Here is a 19447-nt window from a genome sequence, read left to right on the forward strand (position 1 = left end):
AATGATGCAGCAACAAATGGATGTGAGTGAGTAGATTAGAATCAGAACATTCTGAGATATTTTCAATAAAATATTTAATTTTTGTTTCTAGTTTTCCACTTTTTATTTATATAGTCTTCATGAATTGAACAGCAGCTTACAGTGTTTGACTTCCCCACACAGACAGGAGCATACAGGCAAAATAAACAGTAAATCGTTTAAAAAGTTAACAACATTCCTCTGCATCCGGACCGGTTCTGCAGGGTTCTGATCCGAGCTCTTTTTCCTGAGGCATGAAAACAGCTGTTAGTGCTGCAGAAGCATTATAACAGACAGTTAAACAGTTAAAAAATGTTTTTCGAGCCTCATTCCTGATTTGGTGGTTGGACATACTTGTCTGAGTTCCTCTGCATAAAGCTGAAGCCTGTCCTTCAACTCGTGTTCGATGGTGGCATCAGTAAGCACCGCCCACCCACCGCCTGTGAAGGTGACTGGCATTGAGAGCACAATGCCTTCTGGGAGATCATAGCACCCTGCAGAAGTCCAACAAATTGTACGTCAATCAAACCTAGCTTTGGATATTTAATCACACGATGTGATTGGTTGTATTTTCACCTTGGCATACTCCACCTATGGAGAGGAGCTCATCTGATGCACAGACACCATTCCAGGCCTTCAGAACCTTGAGGATGCCGTTGGTTTGTGACATAGCGGCTCCTCTGCAGGTCTTTGAAGCCCTGGCTGCACGCTGACAGCGAACCAGCTCTTGAAACTCTGTTTGCAACCATTTCCTGGGAGAGAGATTTGACCAAGCATTGATATTTTTAATACAGCAGTCAGGCTGCTCCGATCGAAGCTTTGTTCAATCTGTGAACAGAGATTATAGTAGACTGATGGTTGCTTCAGTAATTTAATGCCAGACCTCATCATATTGTTTTCTATTAGCCAGCAAAAACAGCATGCTGATGGAGTTATGCAATAAAAAGCATGCAATAATGTGTATTGGTTTTTACTTCATTATTAATCTGATGCTGTTTAAAGCACATTGAGAATTAATCAATAACTATGAGAGATTATTTACAGACCTTTCATTGAGAACCTTCAGGACCGGTTGGGAGAAGGTAGCTGGACCTCTGATCGGACCATCGTAGTTGAACACTCTCGCCCTCTGCAGGTCGATGTAGAAACTACCGCTGATGTTCCCCCACACAATGACATTTGTGACATCTGGAGTAGAAGATGAAGGGGGAATAATTCATCTTACATTGGATGATCAGTTGAGTTGATAAATGTATTTAATATTATTATCGAGACTACCTGAAGTCCTAACTTTTAACTTCTTTGCGACAATCGCCCTGGCTTCATTCTCCAGATGAGTTGACACGCTGACAAACTGGTGGTTGTCGATGGAGCAGACATTGTCCAAAAGCAGTGAGGATCTCAGGTTGACAAACAAATCGCCGGAAACAATCACCTTCACGTCCTTCGCTGCCCGTGTGTCAATCAGTCGTCCATACTCCCTGTACCTGTCTGAGATGTGCTTCACCTCCTTCCTTTTATTTTCCTCCTCATTCTCATTCTCTGCATTGCTGTCATCACACCAATGCTCATCAAGTAGTAGAATGACATGTGCTTCCTGGAAGGCCTGTTCCAGATCTGTGTGAATGGTCACCTATTAATAAAGACGGTCAGATGCCTTTATTTCTTTCAGAGGTGGTTGAACATATAAAAATCCTACAAATACCGCACTTGATGGAGCTGACAGAGCGCCAGATCTTCTGTTTCCATCCTCAGCTGTTGTAATTCATCCTTGCTCCCATCCAAGTCCAACAGATGGAGGCTGATTGTAGAATTATGGGGGAAAACTTCAGCAGAGAGCAGATTGGGGATCAGGAAGTGGCAGGTGGCGCTGAGAGCACTGGGAAAGTAAGGAAAATAGATGTGCATGTCCACTCCACATAACTTCAAACATTTCCACACATTTCTTTTCCTATTATGGTTGGGGGTTTTTTTTATACCAACCCACCTGCTGATCCATATGTGAAGAGGTTTGATAAGACTGACACGATGCTGCTCCTCTGCAATAAGGTTCATCTTAGATTCCAGATTCTCTGCTGCAACACTGAGCATTATATCTGTAACCATGTCTGATGTGATGCTGTAGTAATCCTGCACAACAATAATTAAGGGATTGAGTGACTTGATAATTTTACCTATAATAGCCGAGTATAAGCTTACCTGGCAATGCTCTAGGAAGTCACTGAAGCCCCCTAACAGCATCCCTTTCCCCCCTCGGTCCACAAGTTCCCTCCAAATCAGAGGGGAATCCTTGTGTTTCCAGCCATTTCTTTCACAAGCAGCCTCCAGCCACTTCTACCACAAGACAGATAAGTAGCACAAAGGATAAAGAAAATATTTAAGAAAACATTAATAAAGCAAATTAAAAAAAATTTTTGTCTATATATACCTCCCAGTCTTCTGGGAGAATGGAAATCTTGTGGATCCTGAAGTCTGGTAGAGATCCCTGCAGTCTGTCTGCTAAAAGTTCCGCTTTGGCGTAAAGAGGGCAGTCCGCTTTGCCTGAAGAAAATCCAAACATTACATTTTAATATTCATCTAAATGCTAAAAATGTGTGAATAAAATTAAACCTTACCTGCAAGAACAAATTTTGCCATTTTGTCTGTTGGTTGCTATGAAACATTGTGTGTTGCACTTATTTGGATCCGTGTAGGAAACACCGCTAACAAAAAATATCAGCGCATCTTGTGATGACTGCGATACCTTTACATTATTTGAGTGTATCATATATATTTATACATAAGTATATATTATTAACCATAAAATACAATTTATACGTTTTATACTTTTAATTTATTTTATTATTTTTTGTCAGAACTACTCTCGCGGCACCAAGTTGCTAGGGGGACTGAATATTTCAGCGCACACAATATGGAGGAACAGCACAGAATGCTAACTCACATGGATTTAGCTGTGGATTGGATCTATAATATTATCGCAGTGTAGCCCTGAGTGTTCTCGTTTAAGATTTCCATATTAATATATATATATTGGATTGGGGCAATTATTTTCCTGTTCTGCTGTATTTGGGGGAAAGAAGAGCCTTCATTTAGCAGCTAACGTAAGCTAGTTGGCCTAGTGACGGATGGATTCTGTTGACCTTGTCGGCATCTCGATCAAAATAGTTTTTGGATACGTAAAGTAAAAAAAGGACATTTATTAACTTCACGCAAGTTGAGTAATGACTTAGTTGCTACAACTTAACAATTTGTAGCTTCCTGCTACACACAGGACGAATGCTGATGTCAGGAATGCAGGGTTGTCTTTTAGATATTTACACCTTGTTTTGAGCGTACTTGAAGTTGTTGGAGAAAAATGTCTGTCTGGATGACAGAGGAGGTCATGAGACACGGTTTACGTTTTCTTAGCCGCATGTCTGTTTGGCAGCAGCGCCGTTTCCTATTTCTAACCAAAGACGCCTTTTTCCCAAGTCAACATTTGTCACATATCTGGTACGGAAGGCCAAACCAAACATGTCCGAATGGCGGCCTCATCAGGTCAGTGAGGTTTTATTCAAAGGATAGTAATGGCAGTGAGGACTTGGAAGGGATGCCGCATCCCTCCCCTCTGGAGGAGACTGTTTTTCCAACTCTGATCCAAACTACATCCAAACTACATCCAAACATGGAATGGAGTAAATCTGAATTCAGAGATCGCCTGCAGAAATGTGTCAGCCCATCTGATGTGTTGGACCTCACATGTCATCACCACCTTACTGCTCACGAGATCAACTTGTCGCTGGGCACCATGTGGACCACCGTTAGGAAGATGTCTCTGAAACAGAGTCAGTGCGAGCTGCAGCTGATGTTTGATCATCCTGCCTTCAGCCGACTGCTTCAACAGGCCTTGAGCTGTGTAACGAAGATGAACAAGCACAGCCTTGCTTATTCTTTCAACAGTATGGTCCAGCTGGGTGTGCCCCAACAGAGCCGGGTGATCCAGACTTTCCTCCGAACCTGTCAGGTTGATAAAAGCACAAACGATCTCATATTGGACCGTGATTTTGTCCTGTTGGTTCTTTACTGTTTATTTTTTTATGATTCATAAACAGGAGAAGCTGAGTTTGTTTGATGAGCTGTGCTTATCCGTCGTCATGTCCACCCTGGTACATATGGAAGAGAGCCCCAATGTTGCTGTACTTAAGAAGGGAATGAGGTCAGGACCATGAAATAAGAATTATTTAAAAAAAACACTTATTGCTGCTTGTCAAACACAATTTGTGCTCTTTTCTGTGTCATATATAGACGGGGGTTTTTTTTTAACAAGGCCTTTTTAAGGCAACTTTCAGTGCTGTCTATTGTTTCTGTATGTTAGGCTGGCCTTTAAGGCCCATCTCCCCATGATCAATAAAGTAAAGAGTGTCTATAAGGCAATACCTGTTTTGGGGGAAGATTGTCCACCAGATCTCAAAGAGGAGCTTGTGGTATGTATATTTTCTGATTTTAAAATTTAATCTGGATAAGGAAAAACAAACATTAACATTCTGCTTCCTGCAGGAAAAGTTATTATCAATGACCGACCAGATCAGCCTTCATGACTGCTCCAAAATAATGTCTTCTATGGCTTCCGTGAAATTTCACTCTGCACCACTGCTGTCCTTCTGCAGTCAGCACATCAGAGGTAAAGACTTTACCACAAAATACAATTCTTAGATAGTTTTTGAGTTTTTGTTTAGTAGCTTAACCAGCCTGCTATCGCTCTTATGTTCTTTATCAACATCTGTTCTCTCTGTTAGAAAACATCACCGGAATCCCCTTCAAGACACTGTTGTCAGTTCTGCACTCATGTGAGCAGTTGAAACACAGAGACTTCAATCTGTTCACTGACATTTCAGACCACGTTGCCTCGATGGTCCACATATGGAGCAACAAACAGGTGCGGTTCCTGCTAGAGTCATCCCTCAGTTACTTTATAACGATGGGAATTGCTTGATATTCCATCACATCTCTACATATTGCATCCGGCAGCTTGTGTCTTTTTTTGTCTCCCTTCAGTTGATCTTCATCCTGGATATTTTTAAGACCCTCAAGTTCTGTCCCACTGCCTTAATGGAGGTTTTTTCCGTGGAGGTGATCGCCAAACCAAGCACTCTGACACTCGAAAGCGTTCTCTTCACCCTCAACTTGTACGCCTATTTCAACTATGAGCTGCACGAGCGGAGACAACAGTAGGTGACTTGCTTTTATATTGTACTCAAACACAGGCCCTTCTGTATGTACAGCTGTACCTCGAGATACGAGTTATTTGAGATACCAACCTGTGCACTTTTCATAATTTTGTTTGACATATGACTTAACATTTTTACAAGGCTGGAACAGATGAAAATGATTTTGGTTATTTTAAATGAGGAAAAGTAGTTTGACTTACAAGCTCGGTCACGGAAGGAATTAAATTCGTATCTCGAGGTTCTACTGTACGTCACTTCCATTGTTAGACATTAAATGAGGGGTTTCGTCTCTCTCGTCCAGGTTCCTGGACAGTCTCACTCAGGCTCTGGACCCCTATCTGCCAAAGATGTCCCAATCTGAGTTGTCAGTAACTGTGTTTGCCTTGTGTGTCCTGGGGCATTTCCCTGTTGCACCTCTGGAGCAACTCCTGCAGAGCAGTACAACAAAGAAGTTTAGGAATGAAGGTGAGAGACTCTCTCGCACAACAACACCATGGTTTCTTCTGATCTTTCTCCCCTTTGTGTTTATTTTCTTACCATTTCTCTCCACACACACCCTCCCCAGCACCCTATATGATCAAAAAGCAGGATAGGGTGTTTCAGATGATAGACTTGTGCCTCCGTCTTGACCGTCCACAACTTCCCAAGACCCTTACCGTCCCCGCATTTCTACGAAAAGACCCCTTGCCGGATAATCCATCACAGAGCTGGCTCTCTCAGAGCTTGCAGACTCTGTTGGAGGACCAGGAAGGCACCACCCTACAGAAATCAGTGGTAGTGGAGAACTACTACTTCGTAGGTAAAGACACTCTTTGGAGAATAAGCTATGTAGCCCAATTGTAGTATGTGTGTCATCTTTGTGGTTCCTTTGGTGTATTTGGTCAGTTTTTGCACTGGTTTTTGTTAACCTTCAGACGGTGTGATAACTAAACCTGTACCAAGCCAACCTGCCATGCCTGAAGCAAGTATTGGTCCAGGAGAAGAATGTTCTCCAGCAAAGAGCAGTCAGAGGTAAGATGATGTTTTCCATCACTGTGAGAAAAAAGAAAAGACATGTGGAGCGGTTTAGTTTTCCGTCAACGTCAGGCACTGACGCACATCGTCATCGTCTGCATTAACATGCAACGAAACGCCTGAGGTCTGCAGTTCTGGTTTAGTCAACAAAAAAATAGAAGGGGGGGGGGGCACGGTTTTCTTTTTACATTTAAAATGACAAAGATTAATGTTGCTGCATTTTAAAACCCATTTTGAACCCATTTAAATGTTTGAAATGGGAAAATGAACAACTTAAGAGGCAAAAGATATTTTTTAAAAAAAAAGTAAAATCCAAATCCTTATTAAGCTAAATTAGTAGCCATGTGTGGATTGTTTGTATTTAACAACACTAAACTTTAACAGTCATACTAAATAAAGATCTGTTGGTAAAGGTGTGTCAGAGGAAGTCACATGTATCACACATGCAGCTCCGCTTCGGCTCCATTTTTCCGAAGCGCTACTTTCATCCTGTTTTACTTATACTTAAATTCACTCGTCCATAGCTGAGAAATCTCCGTCTTCATGCCCTAGAATTGCAGTGATCTGGGCCCCTCGCTATGTGAGCTACGAGACGTTCAAGCCCCTCGGTTTTGTGGCTGTCATGATTCGCCATCTGAAGATTCTTGGCTTCGATCAAGTCTTGGTGAGACAGAATCCATCTACTGTTTTAATATTTCTTCATTTACAAAGCTCTTCTCTTGCGCTAAAAGGTTATTTCAATCTCCTGCTCCTGTTCTTCAGGTATTGAAGCCAAATCTGAGGTACATGTCTGAGACGCACAGGATAGAGTCTCTCCGGATATCAATTTTTCCGGAACAGATCAGATACGTGGACTGAAGCGGAATAACTGTGATCTTAATGATATATTTTGTCTCTTGATGGATATTATGAGACTATGTCTGTAGTCTCAACGGGTTCTGATCCAAGCTTTGTAATTAATGAAGAAAATAAGGCATATAAATAAATGAGATTTTTGGCAACATTTTGTGAAATGTGATCATTTGGAAGGAAAAAAAATTGTTAGCAAATTTTTTTCTTGATTTTAATCAACAATCTTTGTTCCCAAACTGAACTGAAACAGTGTTTTCTACTCGGGGATGTTTGTGTGAGCCGATTGAGTCATCAGCTCAGCAAAGTTTTTGCTGCTGACACCAATAAAACCAACCGTGACAAGTGCTGCACACAACCTGCAAGGTGAGGAAACCCTTTGTAGCAGCCACATCTTGCAGAAAACACAAGGAAGGGGGGAAGAAATGGAGGGAGGGAGGCAGGAAGTGGTGTAAGGTGTTGTCATCTGAGCTGCACCTCCTTCCACTGTAAAACCAGGTTCTCTGCTCAATGAAAAAACTGGAAAGAAGTTTGCTTTACGTCGATAACTTGATATTTAGATTTTTTTATCACTACAGATTATTGAAACCGTTTTATTTCTGTTATAATTGTGGTAACTTTTTTTTTCCCGCACATCTTCACACTAGTTCCAACCTGAATGTGATCGAATCCCCTCATTCAGCCACTGCCTACTGTTTCGACCACAGATTCCAACTACAGTAGTGTGTGTTTGTGTGTGTGTGTGTGTGAGAGAGAGACAGTGAAAGAAGCAAAACAATAATTTACATGAGATGCGTAATTTGATTGTGGTAAGCAACTATGGTGTAAATAAGGACAAATGTAGTCATAAATGATCCAATGAGGCGCAGTAATCAGAAATGATGAGGGATGGGGTTTCGGACCCCTTTGTTCTTCCTGCGGCCCCTGGGCACTTTGGGTTTGGTGTTCATGTAGTCAGTCTGGGGATCGGTCCTCCTCAGCTTCACCTGAAACACACAGGAAGACAAAGTTACGTTTGACCAAAAGGCAATGTGATGTCAGGACCAGCAAGAAAGAAACGGCGGGGTTTTAAATTTTTAAAAGGCTTCTTTTTTTTTTTTTTTAGATAACGAAGATTAAATACATGTAAAAATTTCAAAGTATTGATTGATTGATTGGGGATAAGTGTCATATTTTTTTTTGAAAGAAAACAAAACAGTAAAAGACAAAAAAAAAATGGCTTGAAAAAAACTCAGTCCAGAACAATAGAAAAAAACTTAAAAGTGTAGTTGTGCATTTACAGAAAAATAAATTAAGTTTTCTTTCCTGGTCATCTGGAAATATTTATAACTTATTGATAACTAATAAACTACTTGTTTGGCCTCTATCATTGTGTTACATACTGCTTGCTTCCTCTGTATTTCTTTCACATTAGTTTGAAAAACATTGCTGAATTCATTCATCCAAAGAGCAAAATAGTGTTGCGCCATTAAATCTGTTTCTTTACCGAGACGAAGATGGCGATGATGGTGATGATTACACTGTAGATGCTGACAGATGCAACAATCCAAATCCAGGTTAATTCACCTCTTTGCTCTTCATCCGTTTGATTGGACCTGCAGATCTGCTCACACTGGTGTCCTAGAAGAATATTCAGGAAGCATCCACTGATTTAAAAACTCACAAAAGTGTTGATAGGAAAAATCTCAGCACCTTTTTTTGGAATGGTTACCTTTTACGAGCACCAGGACCCTCAGATCACTTTCTCTGGTCATCATGGGAGGAGGGACGGAGACTAGACCCTGACATCTGTAGATGCCATGGCTGCTGGCCGTCACTCCGGAGAGCATGAAGCCGACTGATGTATTGTCTGCGTTTTCACGCAGTTCCACTCCCTCCATGCTGAACAGTGGTTTACAGTTCAGTTCCTTTTTGGTGCATTTGTAGTTAGAAACAACTTCTCCACCATGAAGAAGTTTGAATTTCACGTCTTCTCCGTCTGAGTTCGGGCAGGGAACAGACACGTTGTCCCCAGCAGACACACACACAGTCTTCAGCAGGTCTGCAGAGAAAATTTATCCACCCAGTTGAGCAGAGTTATCATTTTGGAAATATTGCATTGGTTGCTGATTTCAAATTGAATCAGAATATTAGGTGTGTTTATAACCAAAGGATGTGGCTTCTTCTGCAGTTGAATTTAAATTCATTTAATTCCCCTTTGCCTCCAAAAACCCAGCATTTCATATTGACTCCACACCCACATTGAATCTGATTTAATTACAGCACATTTGAGCACGTTCCGCTCCTTTCACCAGCTCTCTATTTCTCGTGAAAATCCAGCATTCGACACAAGTGGAATAATTGAGTCACCTCACAGATTGACTCAATCATTCCACTCACAGCCAGATTTGGAGCTGTTTGGTGCAGCAGATTAGCGCTCCTGCGTTGTATGCAAAGCAAAATTGTCACATTAACACTTGAAGATATGCATTCAAACCAGCATCAAGGATTAAAAGGGGAAATCATGCTCAGGAGATGTACACTGTAAACCCAAAGGAGCCTCTTGAATTGGAACTTTTTTGTGTTTTATTTGCTTAAACTGAAGCAAAGGTGTCAAATTAACCAAATTGATGTTGCTAATCTGTACAATCCACCCTCTAAACGCTCATTTATTCAAGTTTATAAAAAACACACTTTAACTATTGTTATTTCTCAAATAATATAATATAAAATTACTCAGTTATTGAAAGCTGCAATCCAACTTACCTTTGCAGGCGCAGCTGTTCTCAGTGTGAAGGTTGTGAGATAATCTGCATCCCACAAGAATCAAGAGCATCCACCACGGATTCATGTTCACCAGAGACAGAGTGACAGCTCAGCTCCAGCATAAAGACAACCCATGAAGTTGTCCTTCATCACCAAAACGTTTCTTTGCCTGATCAAATGTAGGCTGCAGAAGGATCCTGACGTGTCCTCATTCCGCCTGTGACTGAAGCTCTCCCACGGTGCCAAGGCGACTGAACCTCCACATCCTCTTTAGAGAAACACACATCCTGTGGCAGAAACTCCTCCTCTTTTTCAGTTTCTACTCCGTCCCAGAGTTGGAAACCTTTGATACCTATCTTTTTGTTCACGTCAGACTCAGCTTACACACAGTTCAACTTTATATTAGCATAGTGATTTACATAGAAGATTTTATTTTGTTATAACTACTGAAACCACAAATAATTGATGTATTTTAAAAATGGATTTTACTTATTGATGACCTATTGTCTTGCCCAAAGACATTTGATATTTATTCTCAACTTTTAGCAGCACTAGCAGGAGGTTAGGTGTTAAAACATCATCGACGTGACATCATCATGAATAAACATCCTAAATCAGCTTCTCTCAAGAGTACTGAGAACTTTTTTCTTCCTTTTTTTTGCGGCACCATTTAAAACACATATAATCAAAAATTATCCAGGTAGAAATTCACCTGGCATCACTGGAGTTTCTCTGTCTGTCCTTATTATTAATGTTATTCATTTAATTATTTTTTTGTTTTTTATTTTATTTTTTGTTTTATTCAACATCCATCTAACAGATGTTGGCAGGTATTTAAAAACACACCAAACCTAGAGCTAGGATACAAGTCATGCAATTATTATTAATATTATTATGATTATTAATGTTATTATTATTATTATTATTATTATTATTATTATTATTATTATTATTATTATCATCATCATCATTATTATTAGTATTATTATTATTATTAGTAGTATTATTATTATTAGTGTTGGTGGTGGTAGTAATCGGAATTTTGAGTATGAATTTTGCATCATGAGGCATTTTACATCTGTATTATTTGTAATTTTATTAAATGTGTTAAATGTGTATAAAATATGTAAAAAGTGTTGCTTTAAAAAAGGAAACAGTTTTAAACTATGGAAATATCTTTATTTTTGATGTGTACAACCAATCATTAAAATTATAAACACCAAAATTCTGTGCCAAAATTTTCAATATATATGTATCAAAACAATAGGATTGTGATCGTTAAAGATTTTGCAGTAATGCTCAATTGTTATTTTACAGATGTTGTGGTTAATTTCTAAGAATAATTAATTGCAACTGAAGTGATCAAACAAAAGAATGAAGAAGTAACAATAGTATAAAGTAAATGGGCTCAATCCCAGCTGATGTTCTGCGGTTAACAGGCGACATAGGGGTGTGAATCCGGTGTTCCATGAGGAAAAGTTTATGCGCTCAAACCAGCTCTTGATTTAACGGTACAATAGCTTTTTGTGTCCACTAGATGGCAGCAAACCATTTGATTTTGATCAGGTTTTACTGTCACTAACCGAGGAGTTTTAATGCACCAAGGTCTCACTTTCCACTTTAAAACAGATTCATCTGTCAACGGAAGGGATTACAGGATATTTAATGTGTGGCAACACATGTTTACACATTCATGAGATTGTGAAATGGGGATTATAGTACTACATTAAATGATGTTGGTAATTCTAAGAAGGATGAGGTTGGTCGACGGGTTAGTAGTGCTAGGTGTCTGTATGGGTAACACCCAATAACCTACCAGTCTGGAACAAGTCCCATTTGTCTGACAGTGATTATAATGGTTTATAGTGAGTTAATCCTTTAATATATTTTAAATTTTACCATTACCCTTTTATCATTATTTCAATGGTAGCATTTAATTTTTAACACCATTAATGCAAGAGACTATTTGTTGTGCTTTTATTCTGCCCATAACAGCAGGTTGTTATTATTACTACAACTTCTACTACACGTAGTAGTAGTACCTACGTTTATTACCTTTTCCTACTATCAACCACTGACACTCCTGACGGGGGGGGAATAACAACTGGATGCTGATGCTGCCTTCAGGCTCCTTGAAAAGTCCGATTTTTGAAAGACTTAAACTGCTAACTTCTTCTGTATTGGAATCGTTCGCTTAATTTGTGTAAAAAGTAAATTAAACAGTTCTGGGTATGATGCTATACTGCAACCAACCTGGAAAGGGATGGGCGCCGCCAGGTTCAATTGCCCAAAACACACCTTATGATGACAACCGCGGGTCGTCTGTGGTGCAACAACGACTCTCCAGTGATATGGGATACGCTAGGCTAGGCATTTATTTAGGTTACTAACGTGACATTCATGAGTAATTGCTTCATTGTGCAAGATGGGCATTATAGTACGAAAATGGTGCGCAATTGGGAATACAATTTACGCATCGTACAATCACACAAAAAATACACAAAATGTGTAAATAGATACAATTGCATAACAACACATTCAGTGTCTTTTGAAGTTATCACTTTTAATTAACTATGATATTAATATTTTTTGTTAATATTTCATGAAGCTGTAATGTCCGACAGTATTTAAGGCAGCGTTGGGATCTGGGCTGGACAGGAAACGACGGAGACGCGCAGCGTGTCTCCCGCACAGCTCCGAGAGGGAGAAGAATGAGAACGGGGAATGAGAGAGTGTGTGTGTGTGTGTGGGTGTAGACGAATCAATCTGTGAAAACATGAAGACAGCGGGCATTTTTAGCAAGATTTTTATTTATTAACAAAAACATCCCATCAGGAGTTTCTTCTACGCCTATCGCCTCCTGAGGGCTGGGCTAATTGTTGCCATTGGAGAGGACCCTCTTTGTGTATTGGTTGTAAGTAGATTTTTCTCAACTATTCCTACATGTTTTAACTCTCTAACGTTATTTGATTTTTAATTTTTTTAAAATAAGCAGATCCATAAATTGAAAACACTCGTAAATTTTTTCCCCCCCCGTAAAGATACACTGGCAGCTCATCATTATAGTGTCCTCTGACCGGGAGCAGCTAACATGAAAAGCTAACATTATGGTGCGTTCACGTACTTTTTAAACACAAGTACCGCTAACTATTATACAAGAAGCCAGTGTGGAGGTGTTGTTTTCCATTAACGGGGGCGTGCGGTGAGGCAGGCGGTTTCAATGGGGGTCTGCCCCCCATGCGGCCATTGAACGATCCTTTCTTGGGGAGAAAGGGCGTGCGGCGTTCCTTGCGACTTGAAAAAGAGCCGCATCTCTCATGGTGCGGGGGGGGGGGGGCGCAGTTAAACATGAACCAGGTGTTATTGTTGTATTCTGTTTGCCGTGTTGCCGGAGCCGAGCCTGGGGGGCACAGTTGTATCCGGATGGAGGCATAGATTCAACCTCCTCCTCCGCCCTGCACCTAACCGAACAGAAGGAGAGAGATGTGGAGTCTCCACCCTGATTAGCGGAGGAGGTTTTCTGCTAATGGCCGATGGTTTGGTCTCGCTAATCTTTCCATATCGCATTTTCGAATTCTGCAATCGCTGCTATTCAAGCGTCTCAAGGGAAACATGAATATAAATGGTCTTAAGTGGCTTTTATTCTGCATTATCCTCCATCTTCACAGCAGCTGTTTTAATTCCCTTTGTTGGCCAAGAGCTATTCCCAATTTGATGCTAGCATCATCTTTAGCTAGCTAAACACATGTGGTGTTAAAATGCTAAATCCCTGGAAGGAATAACACGATTATAAAATAAAAAATGTTATAAATTCAACTGGACAAAGAACTCCCATTGAGGTCAGCCTTGCTACAGTCTTGCGTTCAGACTTTAACACTGAGGAGATAATGACTCCTCAACTTCACAGGGGGTCAGAGGTCATCCTTTGAGGGGCTGCAGACCATGCACCAACATTCATCCCCAGGATTTCACCCAGTAAACATTCCCTGTGTTTGTTATTTACTCTTTTTAAGACTAAGTGAGGACTGCTTTTTAAGGCATCGCCGGCTGAATACACAAAACAGATTGCAGTATTTTTCCGCACCATAAGGCGCACCTAAATGCCTTTAATTTTGTCAAAAACTGACAGTGCACCTTATAATCCAGTGCGCCTTATATATGAAAGCAGTTTTAAAATAGGCCATTCAATGAAGGTGCGCCTTATATTCCAGTGCGGTAATTGCTTTTAAAAAACCACACGGAGGCCACTTGTGCTGGCTTTTATACCCCACAGTGGCATCATAATGGACTGTCTGTCTCCTGCGGGCCCATTTGATTTGCATCCACAAAGGGCTAGACTCAAGGCGCATTATTCTGGGCATGGAGATGGTGCCAAAACAATGCAGCCCATTGGTTTACAGAGCAGTTAATGGGTTGAAAATAACAAGTAGTCTTATGGTCGCTTCTCTTCGGGCGTATGCCTTCAAGCCTTCAGTGTGAATTGTGAGTTTGGAGTCAAATTTCAGTAATTTACTGTCAATAAAATAGGATGGGGAATTAAATTCTACTGGCACATCTACTGGCACATCTGGAAAGCCAGGGATTTGTTTGTGCTTGTTTATGCAGGCATTTTTATTGTTTCCTCGACTGCGTTTAATTGAGGACGGGGAGATTCTATTTCAGAAGAGCCATCAGCTTGAGATTCTTAGCCATGTTCTACTTTTCTCATTCTCCCACCTTGTTTTGTTTTTGCTGAATAAAGAGATAAGAGAAATCTCTCAGCTTTTCTCCATCCCTCTGCACCCTCTCACCCATTATGTGTGCTTGATTTCCTCAGGTTGTTGTTGATCAGATGAGAAACAAACAGATGTCAAAGAAATTCTGGGTTGGAGGAGTGATCCCCAGAGACGGTGTCTGTTAAAGAGAGAGAGGTTTCCGAGCTATTCTTGGGTTGTGTGTGTGCATTAGCATGTCCTGCCTGTCGGTGTGTCAGTCTGTCATCACTTCACTGACTCTGTCATGTGAGTTGGAAGGGCCATGTCTGACCTCCATCCATCATCCATCAATCCACCCATGTCCTTGGGCAGAAGACTTTCCTGCACAAAAGCTCCAGAGAAGAGTTTGGGTGGCAATAGCAGTTGGTGTAAGTTTACCCAGGTTGTGTTACTGCCGGGGGTGTCGTCGGATGATGGAGGGCAGGGGGGGGGTATGGAGGATGGCACTTCAAACACAGCCTTCAACTCACCCCGGTGATGTAGAGCTGGAGGGGAGAGTGTAACGTGATCTTTCTACTGAAGCATCTTGGTTCGATGTTTGAGTGGAGAACGAACTGGAAAAGGCCGCCCGCTTTATAAAAAACCCAACTCCTTGATGCCAAACGCTGTGCATGCCACATTATGGGAGAGAAAGTGTCTGATTCCACCTGGGTGTCCCCCCCAAAACCTCCCCCAGGGACACATGGTTGCAACTACTATGGGGCCTTGTTCTGGTAACATTTTGCTGACCTTTGATGGCAGCTGTCCCTGCCATTTGGAAACAAAGACAAATGGGCTAACAGGCTAAGCTCTACTGCTCCAGATAGAGAGCTACTCTTCCTGTTGGCCTTTTTGTACACACTGAAAGACCCATACAACACTGTATCGCCGGAAATTACTTGTTTTAGAACCTTATTTTAGTGACGATTGATCTCCCTAAAGACAAACATGCCCTTTTACTCTCTTGTACCTCAATCTGTTTTTAAAGAAGGTGTGGACATGTGAGAGTCCGCCTGAGCGAAACTGAAGGTATGGGTGACGCAGACTGCATCCTGTGGCTGCGCCACTGATTGGATCAGGCAGAAGGAGGGCATCCTTTTCTCCTGTCAGGGCAATGCAGGAGCTGGGTCCTAGTTCTCCAGGTGCACTGAAGCGCAGACGAACCAAGAAGAGACACAAACGTGAAGATTGACCTACAAGCTAATGCCTTTCCTGTATTCTTTTTTGTATCTGTGCCACAGGCAAGAGTCGTTCTTCCTGAAGCACTCGCAACATGTGGAGTGGTTGTGTTTTTAGTACTTTAGTTAGTACTGGATGGACTTATATTATAAAAGACAACTCCCATTGCTGAAAGATATTGATTCACCATTTTCATCTTGTCTTTGATGATGAGTCGTCCCTCAGTCTCGTCTCCTGACTGCAAAGAAAGTCTCTTTTTCTCGATACTCTTTAGGGTAACGAAAAGAAAGTCGTAGGATACAGACCTTGACAGATGTCTTCTTTTTTTCAGGATGTGTTCATTCCTCAGGTCTTTATCCACTTAAACTAAATATCGCCGCACCGATTTTCCAATGACCTATTTTCCCATGTTCCCTCCGATCCACTGTCATACACACCCAGCTTGCTGTATTGTTCATTCATTAACTGCCCTCTTTGTTTGCTGCCGCTCTGACTGTACATTTTGTGTTAGCAGCTTATGCAGCTATTAATCAGTGTGACTTTGACAATGGCAGGTGGCTGATTCTCACTGCTGGGCTTCCCCTCCTCCAACCCCCCCACCTCTGGTGTATTACAGATGGTCAGCTCTGTTCAATTGTAGGGGATTGGTTCTTTGTTAAAATTAACAGTACACGTGACAGGAAGTAGGTGCCCCCTGGAGAAACCGGCTCTTTTGTGAAACATCATCTCACACACCTGTGACTACCACAAAATCTTCGTTGCTGTTTTTTTGTTCTTTTTTGTGGAAATTTTCAGCTAGAATTCCACAAGTCACATTTTGTATTAGCGAGTGGAACATAGCAAGGAGTTGAGGAGGTTTCTAATGGTGTCGTGTTTCTTTCTACATCCCACCTGTCCATCTAATCCACCGTTAAGTCTGGTCAGAGCTCCGACACACCAGCCACAGCAACGGTTGATGGATGGTGCGACCTGCCTTCTGTGGATTGACAGGTTTTACTGTGGGGTCGTGGATAATTGGCTTTTTTTACATGAACAAATGCTGAAGGCGAACAACAGCGCTACGTTTTAAGAGCAAACAAAAGTGCTCACTAAGAATAAATGTACGGTCTGGGTTGTGTGGCTGCCGCGTTTACAACGTGACGCATGGCCTGTCTCTGGTAAGATGTAGAGGCAGGAGTGAATTTATTTCTTCTCATTGCTTTCATGTGAGCCATTTTGCATCCTTGATTGGATTAAATTAAAGAGCCACTTCAATGCGGCATCATAGAAGTGAAATATTGCTTAACCCCGCCGCTTCCTGCCCCACCGATCAGAGTCCAACTGGTTCTCATGATATCATGTGTGCCTGTGTGTTTCTGTGCGTGCAAGGCTCGTGGGGTTTGTTTGCATTGCTTGTAGTCTCTGGTAGCACATGCAGTTCATCATATAAAGGGTTTGGGAGTAAAACACGCCACATGCATGTGAACAAATTGTGCCGTTTTCCTCCCCATCGCCCTGTGAGATGCTTCCATCTTGGCTCCAATAGTTTAGATGCCCTCAGAGTAGATGAGTTTACGCTCACACACATGCTTTCTAACCATTTTGCGTTGCGGTCGAGTCAAACCCGCCTCCTTGAAGTGGATGGCACATTGTATAGGGGATGCCGTCCCAGACGTGAGCGTTGACGTGGCCGAAATACGATTTAAGTTGAAAAAACGAGAGCGGGAAAAGAAAACAGGCTCCCTCATGCATTATTTAAATGTTCCAACTGTTTCAAGTGTTTTTATGTTCAGTTCAAGCCACAAACTGGCAGTGCACCAAATCTGGGTCTAAAATGATTTGTTTTTTCATTACATATGCACTGTATCCTAGTTTCCACCCACAAACTCTTAACTACACCCTCACGCGTAATGAGGAAAGTTACCCCAATTTGCAGCTGTCAGAAAGTAGCTACAGGACTTAAGCTAGCAGCAAAACCTCAAGAGAGGAAAGGAGGAGAGGATTGGCGTCTGCTGTCGTCATATTGCCCATTCATGAAGAACCGCAAGGGTCGCCACAGTTTGCCACGTCACTAGTGACTCCTTAACCAAAAGCATTTGCCCAAATATGACTCGGGGAGGAAGACGGTGAAGAGTGTGGCGAGAGAAGGAATCAGAAAATGGATGAGGGATAGAATGGGAGCAGGAGTGTTGAGACTCAGAATCCAGAGAAAGTAAAAACCGCTGCATTAAAAGTGGATTGACACATTTTTTTGGTGAGAAAATCCCCTGACAGTCCCTTAAACCTGCAGGCTTAATCTCCCCAAATAGCCCTACATGTGGGCTTGTTGTAGCTGCCTGGTGCCAAATCTCATTGACTAATATCCTGGCAGCGTTGCGAATGAGCCCGACCATCAATGGAGTCTCTTCGCTGAAGTCGGTGGCCGAGTAGTTCGCTAATCTCTCTGCCCTGCTGATCTTCACTCTCGAGTGATTCCTGATTGTTTCGGCCCACGTGCCACACAGGCAGCTCCGCGCCTGGTGATCCGCCCCAAAGTTTGGCACCGTGACCAGCTTTTAGAAGAGGGGGGCATATTTGTGGTCAGTCGGTTTGACCCCTCACGGCTGTTGATGATCTCCATTAGAATGGAGCGTAATGGAGAGGTGAGATATCCGTCTTTGAGTTGTTGAACCAGCTCAAACACAAAGGACTATTTAGACCCACCAAAAGAGGCACTGCTCCAAGAGTAGACTAACAAAAGCGGCATTTGATCATCTAACTGTATGTGTGTGTTGAATTACCCATAAACCCCACCAGGCAGCCACTGGGACCTCCAATAGATCCCGCTGGTCATCGTGGGAACATTCCTGACGCAGCATTATTCCGTAATTCCCACCATGTGTGGTTTTCCCAGAGCCCAGCGCTCCAGGCGCGGACCGTGGAGAATCCCACAGAGGAGAGGAGACCAGCTCCTTGTAATCACAAGCAGACTTCACAGAGTGTTAGTGGGAGAGGGAGAAAATGGCAAAACGATACTGGAAGGTCAGTTCAAGAACACCCTCACAGTTGGGTGAATGTCAAAGTGAATGCAGGCTTTTTTTTTTCTTTTCGTTTAGGGCCAGTAAAGAGACTCACCAGTCATGTGACAAAGAGACTTAGCTCTTATGCATCCATAAAGGGAGATGTGATCTATCATTGAACTACAGACGGGATCAACCAGTTCACTGTGCAGTGATGGAAGCGGTTACCTATGAGTTACACTTTACATGGCATGAAAACACAAATCAATACTAATGCACCTTCCTGGTAAAGGGGCGGCTGCGTAGTAAACCATCAATCACTTGACCAATGATTTACCAAAGCGCCTTGCAGGAACGTCCAGGGTCACATTATGCTCTGGAACCAGATTAAGATGTTATTAACCTGTTCTGTTCCATACATCCACAATTAGATAATCTATTTGAGATTACCATAGTACCTTGAGATACGAGGTGCACAACATCATCTGTGACCGGATCTCAGTCTTTAACACATTTCTTTTCATACTTTATCATTCTTTACGTGACGTATATATGATTATTTATACATAGGTAAAGTCTGCATGTGTATTGGTTGATTAATATATGCTTTTTTCCCCCATAATTTAGAGAGTTTTGGGCTTATTTTTTACAAGACTAAAGGATTAAAATTATTTTAGTAATTTTAAATGAGGAAATGTTGCTCATTCACGGAACGGATTAAATT

At 41.7% G+C, this 19447-nt stretch overlaps 4 protein-coding genes across 5 annotated transcripts in view; 2 read left to right on the top strand and 2 right to left on the bottom strand.

Moving 5' to 3' along the window:
* Positions 1-131: 131 nt before the first annotated feature.
* mdh1b (malate dehydrogenase 1B, NAD (soluble)) lies at positions 132-2678 on the bottom strand. Its single transcript, XM_068309644.1, has 10 exons — positions 2634-2678; positions 2447-2559; positions 2218-2352; positions 2006-2148; positions 1729-1897; positions 1297-1651; positions 1065-1206; positions 595-770; positions 373-512; positions 132-265 (listed from the first exon to the last, which is right to left on the bottom strand). The coding sequence occupies exons 1-10, from the start codon at positions 2653-2655 to the stop codon at positions 206-208; spliced, it is 1455 nt and encodes a 484-aa protein (XP_068165745.1). The 5' UTR covers positions 2656-2678; the 3' UTR covers positions 132-205.
* Positions 2679-2936: 258 nt separating this feature from the next.
* On the top strand, positions 2937-7235 carry fastkd2 (FAST kinase domains 2). Of its 2 annotated transcripts, XM_068309283.1 has the most exons (11): positions 2937-4021; positions 4110-4213; positions 4373-4481; positions 4555-4678; positions 4794-4933; positions 5053-5225; positions 5527-5690; positions 5791-6024; positions 6140-6236; positions 6792-6903; positions 7002-7235. In XM_068309283.1, exons 1-11 carry the CDS (start codon positions 3374-3376, stop codon positions 7095-7097), a joined length of 2001 nt encoding a protein of 666 aa, XP_068165384.1. In that variant the 5' UTR covers positions 2937-3373; the 3' UTR covers positions 7098-7235. The 2 variants fall into 2 exon arrangements, with proteins under 2 accessions (XP_068165384.1, XP_068165385.1); XM_068309284.1 differs by lacking the exon at positions 7002-7235 and having other exon boundaries at positions 6764-6888.
* Positions 7236-7318: 83 nt separating this feature from the next.
* Positions 7319-10079, bottom strand: si:dkey-1h24.6 (uncharacterized). The gene is made up of 4 exons (XM_068309285.1): positions 9834-10079; positions 8800-9129; positions 8575-8708; positions 7319-8074 (listed from the first exon to the last, which is right to left on the bottom strand). The coding sequence occupies exons 1-4, from the start codon at positions 9916-9918 to the stop codon at positions 7961-7963; spliced, it is 663 nt and encodes a 220-aa protein (XP_068165386.1). The 5' UTR covers positions 9919-10079; the 3' UTR covers positions 7319-7960.
* A 2434-nt stretch (positions 10080-12513) lies between these two features.
* raph1b (Ras association (RalGDS/AF-6) and pleckstrin homology domains 1b) overlaps positions 12514-19447 on the top strand; it is a 31764-nt gene continuing 24830 nt past the window's right edge. Inside the window, exon 1 of the mRNA XM_068309811.1 lies at positions 12514-12747. The gene's annotated coding sequence lies outside the window, so the exon portion shown is untranslated. The remainder of the gene's footprint in view (positions 12748-19447) is intronic.

This window comes from Antennarius striatus, chromosome 24 (genome assembly GCF_040054535.1).
Source record: "Antennarius striatus isolate MH-2024 chromosome 24, ASM4005453v1, whole genome shotgun sequence".
In the NCBI taxonomy this organism is placed as follows: domain Eukaryota; kingdom Metazoa; phylum Chordata; class Actinopteri; order Lophiiformes; family Antennariidae; genus Antennarius; species Antennarius striatus.